Consider the following 8535-nt stretch of genomic DNA (forward strand, 5'->3'; position numbering starts at 1 on the left):
TCCCCCCCCCTCCCCCTCTCCCCCTCTCTCTCCCTCTCTCCTTCTCTCCCTCTCTCTCCCTCTCTCCTTCTCTCCCTCTCTCTCCCTCTCTCTCCCTCTCTCTTCCTCTCTCTCCCTCTTTTTCTCTCTTTTATTCCTCCCTCTCTCTTTTACTTTCTTCCTTTCCCTTCTTTCTACTCCCTCCCTTCCTCTTCCCCTTCCCTTCCCCTTCCCTCTCCTTCCCTTCCTTCCCTTTTTTGCTTTTATTTTTTTCTTCGAATACTAACCTTCATTAGCTTGTCTCATACAATAACTAAATCCTTTCTGATAAAGGCAAAGCCTCAGTGAATTCTGGAGCAGTTTATGATCTTGACTATACCCTGTGGTCTGTTGGTTATTGTGTATCTCCACCAAACATCTCATCCAAACAGAGACCTACCTAAAACAGACTTGAAAGACCCAAGTGCAGGTGTATACTGCAGTCTGCATGTCTATCCCTGTTTTCTACTTGACACTAATAGTAAGTGGGCATGCACTGAAATACATCAGTTTTAAATAAATTACAAATTACCTGATACACTTTGGAAGACAAGTTAGATTAAAAAATAAGAATTCCCCTGGCTTCCACGCTTTTTTTCCCCCCATCTTTAAACAAAGAATGACATTTTCCACTTGAGAGAATTTAGCCATGTATTACTCTGTCATTGCACTTTTTTCTGTAGTGTTGGAAATGTAAATGCATAACTACTTCCACATCTCCTTTATTTTGTCACACTCCTAACTTTGCTGAAATGAAATGAAAACAGGAAATTTGTAAGGTGTTTGAAAAGTAAGAATTCATCTAATCAGCCAAGGCAGAAGCTAATCCTTTCCAGAAGTTAATTTCAGTAATTACTTCATGAGCAGTATTCCATCATAAATACTCTGTTAGAACCACCCCTGTTTCTGTAGTTTCTCAGTGGTGCTGCAGCTGCCCTGTTACAGAGGGACCTGCTGCTTCAGAAACATTTTGATATGACCATTTGGGGCTGCTTTCTTCAAGTGTTTTTGAGTGGTAAGATTTCACTTGACAATTTATGCTGTGTTTTGCCTGCAAACACATTATGTTCCAGAGCAGAAGGAGCTCTCCTCTAGGCATATCCCCACACCTCCCCAGTTTCTGGAAAGATCCCTCCAGCTGCTGGTCTGGGACACTCAGACTGCCCAGCAGTTGGGCTCAGCATCCCCAGGCCCCGCTGGCTCTGGCACGGAGGTCTGAGCCTCCAAGGCGCTCAGCCCCAAGCCCATTGCCGGTACTCAGAAGTCTCCCACATGCAGACCTGCCCTGAGCACCCCTCCACGTAACCGCCCCTCCATAGATGATTCTGTAATGGACCCCTGGGGCCCCCGGTCTCACACTTCATGTACATTACTGCTTTATTGAGGAGTTTTCAAGAGAACTACTTCCTTCCAAGACAAAGTTTAGGTACTGTTCTGGGTGTTGTGTCCTCTGGAGACTTCTTCCAAGAGTCAGGAGAGTTAAGACCGTGTCGTGTTTCTTCTGGGCCACACAGTTCCTTTACCCAGATAGCTTTCTGCACTCGGACATCCCCATTCATATTTATGACAAATTTCAGGCATGTAACACATATTCTCCATTTCATGTTGGAAAAAACACCATTCCAGTATACTTAACTCCCATTACTTTAAAATTAAAAACAACACAGAATTATTCTTGTGCCTTGTACAAGAACAACTAACAGCACCCAGCAAGACTTAGACCATGTGCTGTGCTTATCATCCAGAGAGGTACTAGGAAAATGGGCAGGAGAGTGGACATCTCCCCAGGAGCCACCCAAGCATTCCTCCATAACAAATGCTTCTGCAAGATACATGTGGCATTTTCATTATGTGTAGATTTGGCATTGGCTTAATATTCATAGTTTCTCCAAAGTGTTGGCTGAAAATTCCAAAAGTAGCCTCTAGATTTGAGGTATCCAGTCTGCAATTTGATTTACACAGGCTTGATGGAGTTGGACATACTTAGCAAATTGGTATATTTTAATTAGATAGACAAAATAATTGCCACCTAGTCCCACAAAATGAAAAGACCCATTCATGTAGAAGACTTCAATCTGTAAATACATTTATTCTGTAGAATCTCATCCAAGTTCAGCTAAAGTCTAAATCAAAATTGTCTGTCATTTCAACAATCTGCTATTGTAAAGAAAGCTGTTTTCACTGTTAGTTCTTATGTGTATATGTGTTAAAGTTTTAAAGCTAATTTATCAAGCAAACACTGCACACAAGGAACCTTGTCTAAGCAAAAAGCTCAGCCTCCTGTTTCCATAACAGAAAATGCTTTTGAGAGGGGTCATTTGATAACCTGTTTGTCTAGAAGCAATATATGGTTCCTCTCACCTTTTGATTTCAGCAGTATAGATCTAATATACTGTCCCATTCTGGCCGTCACAACAAAGAGATATGGGCCTGAACAGACCTGGCAGCTTCCCTAACCTCTTGCTCTGTAGGGTGGATGCAAAAGGTCAGGGCCAAGGGACATTGGTAGATGGCAGTTCCAGAAACTACTGCTTCTTCTCTAGCAAATCCTCCAGACTTAATCAGAGAACATCAGCCTCTGAACTGCCAACCTAGCAGCACTGCATTAATTGAACGGAGAAAGTAAAGATACAAACAGGCATTAATGCTTACACATATCTGCAGTATCTGAAATATCAAAAGCATGACTTTATTTTGAAACAGTGCTATTTCATATCAGCACACAAAAGGCAGATAAGGTGAAATTCCAAAAGTGAATTATTAAGTATCAGACTGTCTTGCTATATTATTACAAAGGGCATGCACGGTGATGGATCAAAGAGCTTTGGAAAGCAGCAATACTGCTACACATAAGTAATGCCTTCTAATCTGTCTTGGTAACATGGCCAAGACACACTTGGGAACACTCTCGGGAATGCAATATATGCCTGTTAATAGCTGTAGTTACCATGCAATCCTGGGAAAACTTTCAAGTTGTTTAAGGAAGTACAATAAAGACATAATGTGTTAGTCTTTCCCAGCTGCTCCTCTTTACAGTTGCTTGAGGAAGGAGGCAGGTCAACCAAAATGGAGAGGGGGGAACATGTCCTTTTGTTACATGATTTGCTGTTGGAGCATTACAGAGAGCACTGATGGCAAGTGCAGGATTCGCTCTGTGCCTGGCAGCTGCCTCTGCTGGTGTCTAGGAGGGGTGGCCCTATGGAAGGAGCCCATCACCCTCAGCATCAGGAAAAGCAAGGGTATATCGGTGCTGCCAGGATCAGGCCAGAATCACAAAGGCAGGGAAGGGCTTATGAAGGCTGTCTTCTTCTGTCCTCAGTCCTCTGCAGGCAAATGACCAGGAGTGCAGGCTGTGAGAATCCTCTAAAAGCCTTAAAGAGCTCCAAGTGGCACTTCTGAAACATCTCATCTCACCCACCTTCCCTGAGGAATCAACAGCCAAACTGAGAAAGCAGAGAGCCTCAGCAGATCACTTACTGGCACTTACTACACCACACATTCCTGATATTAAAAACATTTCCTCAGTACCCATGTGCAGTCCGGTGATTATGGTGGTCAGGAAAGAGTTGCTTTGCTAATCTTTCTGAATACAGACACTCAGGGCTGGCAGAGTTTGATAATGCTTTAAGGAATAGGTAATTCATCTGCAAAAATAGTGCCTCATGTCAGCCCTGTCAATGCTCTGACCCTGACAGTGTGGCATCAGTGGGTTACATTTTCAAAAGGAACTGCATCCAGACTCACCTTGCTGGAAGAAGTTGCTTGCCATGTGCAATACACCAGCGTGCCTTGGGCAGCTAACACACCTGAAAGGCATGGTAGGCCATTCCCTATCTTTTAGGTCCAAAAGAGTTGTTTTTATGCTCCAATAGCTCACTTTCTAGTATTGAATTATCACCCTCATTTTAAATTACTTTACATCTTAGGTTGCTGGCCCGTCTGTGACTCACTGTAGCTCAGTGGAAAATGGAGTGTTGGCAGAGACCACACTGAGACTGCTTGTGATCAGAGGCTCTTGACAGAGAGGTCCAAGGTGTGGAATAATTCTTTGGCAGTAATGATTAAACTTCATCCACAAAAGGCTAATCATTTCTGCAGACCTTCCCTGGATAGTGATGAAAGGAATCAGCTTAGGAAAAATTTCCACATGAGAGAGAGAGGAAAAGGAGAGAAGAGGAAAGAGAATAAACAAGAAGAAAGAGTAACAGCAGCATTGGGAAGTAACACAGATAAATAATATTTTAATTATTATTTTATTTGTCTTTGTTTAAGACTTAAAAACTTTTAAGATCCAGAAGAGTAAATATCAGAAGGACTCAAGATTACTGAATGCATATCCCTTAATATGCTAAAGCAGAATGTGCTTCATACTCATAATAGATATTAATGTTCTACTTTTTTCAAACTTCACAAGTTTGGGAATGATTAGAAGGGTTCTAGAATTTTTTCATTTGAGAACGTCTGCAGGTGTAGTTTTTGCTGGCAAACATAATTGCAGGTGCATTTAATTGTACTTAGATGCCTATTTTGTTTTGTCTGGAAAGGGAGCAGTTTGACATCTAAATGCCCCTGCAATCAACTGTGATACAAACTTTATCTAAAGATGGATTCTCTACATAATATGGGAAATTAAGTTGATGTCCTTTCCAAAAGTAACGCCTTCATCCTCACATTGCTAGGAAATAGTAGGTTTCAGCTCTTATAATAATACTGTATCTTTGTCAGCATATAGTTAAATGTTATTAGCAGTGACATTTTAAAAATATCACCCTGATATTGCTAAACCTGTTGAAATAGCCAAGTAGCTGCAAGCAGATAAAAAAGTCTTTGCTGAAGATGGCAGTTCGGAAAGCTCTGCTACTGTGTGAAGAGGCAGCAGGTGGTGCTTTTGAGTCACAGCACGGTCACACTGCCAAAAGCAACTGCGTGCAGTTCTTCTAGTTTCAAAGATTTATGGCATTCTGCAGGATCTTTTGGTTGTAGTGTAAGGCACAGTAGTAGTAATTTTGTGAAGTACTGTATTTTGTTCTATTGATAATTTCACAATTTGCCCTGATGACTCACTCCACATGCACCTAACTTCAGTCAGTGGCCCCAGGGACTCATGTTTGTAGAATCATAAAATTGTTTTGGTTGGGAAAGACCTTTAAGATAATAAAGTCCAACTGTTAACTCTGCCAAGTCCACCACTAAACTGCATCTCTAAGCACCACATCTACATTTCTTTTAAGTAACCTCCGTCCATCTGGGTAGCAATTGCTGGGACAGTCACTCGTGTTCCCTGGTGCAGAGCGTTGGCCAGCACCATAGGGTTTTGGCCCTGCAAATCACTGTACCATGTCAGGCCATCAGTGCCCTGAAGACCAAGTGTAGCTGCCATAATAAAGAACATGAAAGGGTTGGTTACAGTCTAGTTTTTGCTAGCCAACTGTATTTCTGCAGTTCCCTATTTTTGCAGCCACAGAGGTGAGAGACAAGACAGAACATTTCTCCTGAGACAAAACAGACTTCCTCAGATGACAGGAGCTTCCCCTCCTCTGAACAGAAGGCCACGAGAGGAGTCTATTTTCCACAATTGGAATTTTTTATTTTCTTTACTTTGCTCACTGACCTCCCTCTCCCATGGCCCTTAGCTGCCAGTCTCTCCACCCATCACAAACCCTTTCTTTCCACATCTTTCATTCCTGGCTGTTTAGATCCATATATCATTCACACCAACATTGTCCTTTTCAATCACAGAAATGCAGACTGCCATTCTTTCTGAAGAAAAACTAAAAATACCTGCTAATTATGTGGCTGTAGAATCACTCCTTGTCTTATGAATTTATTTATTTATTTTATTTTTTTAACCTTCCATTGATTCTTGCTTAATATGAAAGCCCTTGGGACATAAACGTAATTTGGTTCTCAGCATTTTGACCTTTCCCTTGCTGTTGTTTTCCCTATATTTGCATATGGCACACAAACACACTGTACTGTGAAAAGATGGTATTTGTATCACAGTGGGATGGAGGAAAGAAAAAAACGTTCCTTACCAGTTTCTGTCTGGGTTTGCATACAGTCACTGAGATGTTAGAGAGCCTTTCAGAAGGATCTGAATGTCTTCACAGTTTCTTTAAATAATAGTGGGCAAAATCCAGGAAGGCCTTTGGTAGCAAACCGTCATGGCGACGGATTTAATGTGTATGATTTGTTATATCTTCTCCTATTTGCTACTAAGGGAGTGTCAGAAACACAGGAGTTGTGGATCTAAAGGGATTTGCCTATTATTCCCGGAGTGAATATATTACCATGGCCCTATCTGTGAAGAATTACTAAAACAAACTATGTATGTAAAAAAATACATACATACATATTTACATACATACATGCATGCATACCTGTTTGTAAAGCATGCATATGTGGGCATATATATCTATATATATATATATGCATATATACACAATCTTGTAAACATGTAGTTAATAGTCTGCATTTTGTGTATACTTATATAATGACAAAAAAATCCTTGTCTTTAGAATTTATTTCACATGTTTTTGGGGAATTATTCTTTGGTATATGGTGTACTGAACTGTTACTGTTACTTGAAATTTGTGTGGTAAGGCTAGGAAGTTAAAGCTGCAAAGAAATGTCAGGAAAAAAAATGAGGTTGTGACCCATTGCTCTACAATACTTAATAATATTTAGGAACACTTATATAGCACTTTTCATTTTTGCAACTTAAAAAACCTAATTAATTAATCGTTGCAACATTCCTGCATAGGAAGTGCTACTCTCATATAATAATACCTTAATTAGCTACATCTCCAAACAGCCCAAAAGGAGATAAAACAGAGGCCTCCAGAGACAAAGTCAGTTGAGAGGGAGCTGTAATGGCTGCTCAGCAGTGCTGCTGTTTGAGGTGATCTGACCCAGGGCATGAGGTCCCCTAGATTATAAAGTGCAAACAAAGGATAATTAGTGTTTAATTACTGCTATTTTCAATGTATTGACACTAATGATTAGGAATTACTTCTACCTCGTGCTTGTGATGCAGAGAAATGATCCTGAAACAGTCAGTCAGTGGCATTTGGTTGGAAACTAAACGACTGATGTGCAAGTTACTAATTCCACTGGGTCTGCAGGTGGGTGCTGTACCCCTGGCCCCAGACTTACTGTTCTGCAAGCACGGTTGCCATCTGCTCCAAGTTAATTTCCTGAGAGGTCTTGCTCCCCACACCATTGCAACTGGTTTTCCACGTACCTTGTCCTCCACACTCCAGACACAGGGTCCTTCTCTCCCTCTTCCCTCCAGCTTCAGCTGTGTGAGAGGCAGAAGGTGCTGCGGCTCATTCTGAGCTCCATGGGACACTGGTGCTGAGCAGCCCACTGGCAGGGCAGGCTCTACGGGTAGTTGTTGAGCTCGTGCTGTGTTAGCTGAGCCTCCCCACTCCATTCACCCACTGCTTTTTGTTGTTTTTAGGAAACCAGCTTCTGTAGGAGCAGAGCCCTCTCTTTAAGCTCATTCATGGACCTCATTCATTGGAGAGACAGACAGACAGCAGTATGGATGCAAAAGCCTATTAGCTTTATGAAACTAGGTTAAAAAGTGGTTTGGAGGGATTCAACTTTACTGCCTCTCTCTGTCTCAGTGTCCACTTTGTTCTCTGCAGCAAAAGGACAGTCCTACATTGCACGTGCCAGTCAGATATCCCCACCATGCCAGGGAAGGTGCAGTAGATGGTTACTATCACAAAGTAACATCTTCAAACACTCAAGGTGGCAAGAAGGAACTTGGGGCCTCATCTACATTGTACTTTGAGAGCAGCCTCAAGCCCTCATGTGAAGCCCATTTCTCTAACCCACTCCATGTAATGCTCAGGAACTGGGGCTAGGAGCAAGGCAAGACCAGGTGGGCTAGACAAAAGGTAAATGGTGTGCTTTAGGGTGTGATATAGCCACATTATCTGCATATCAGGTTGCCCAGAGAGGTGGTAGATGCCCCATCCCTGGAAATATTTAGAGTCAGGCTGAACAGGGCTCTGAGGAACCTGATCTAGTTGAAGATGTTGCTGGTCATTGCAGGGGCTTTGGATGAGAGGACTTTTAAAGGTCCCTTTCAATCCAAACCATTCTATGATTCTTTATGTTTGTGCTTTAGAGCACTTTGTTGAGTCCAACTGCTTTCTGAGTAAACAGAAAGGCCTGCAATCACTTCCAGAAGGGCTCTCCCAGCACGTGCAAGTACAGCCTGATGGCAATTTAGACTGCCTCTGAGTCGTTCTGTCAACCTCAGGGCAAGAACTGGTACCTCAGAGACATGGTTTCTGGTACTTCAAACACAAAGCCATAACATCAAAGGGGAGCACAGGGAGCAGGGTTCAGCAGCTTCCTACCCAGAAAGCCCAGGTGTGGAATGCTTTTCTGAAGTACAATGCTTTTTCAGAGCTCCCAAAGAGTCAGCCAGACTCTTACATTAAAAGTTAACCTCTAGTGTGAGCAACAAGATGTGCCAGACAACTAAAAGTCAGTTGACAT

At 42.1% G+C, this 8535-nt stretch overlaps 1 protein-coding gene across 1 annotated transcript in view; it reads right to left on the minus strand.

Annotated features, from left to right (window-relative positions):
* Positions 1-7453, minus strand: part of GTPBP4 (GTP binding protein 4) — a 20596-nt gene extending 13143 nt beyond the window's left edge. The window contains exon 1 of the mRNA XM_010007043.1: positions 7262-7453. Coding sequence (XP_010005345.1) covers positions 7262-7453 — 192 coding nt within the window. The remainder of the gene's footprint in view (positions 1-7261) is intronic.
* Positions 7454-8535: the final 1082 nt, after the last annotated feature.

The sequence above is a fragment of the Chaetura pelagica genome, unplaced genomic scaffold (assembly GCF_000747805.2).
Source record: "Chaetura pelagica isolate M959 unplaced genomic scaffold, ChaPel_1.0 scaffold17, whole genome shotgun sequence".
NCBI classification, from domain to species: domain Eukaryota; kingdom Metazoa; phylum Chordata; class Aves; order Apodiformes; family Apodidae; genus Chaetura; species Chaetura pelagica.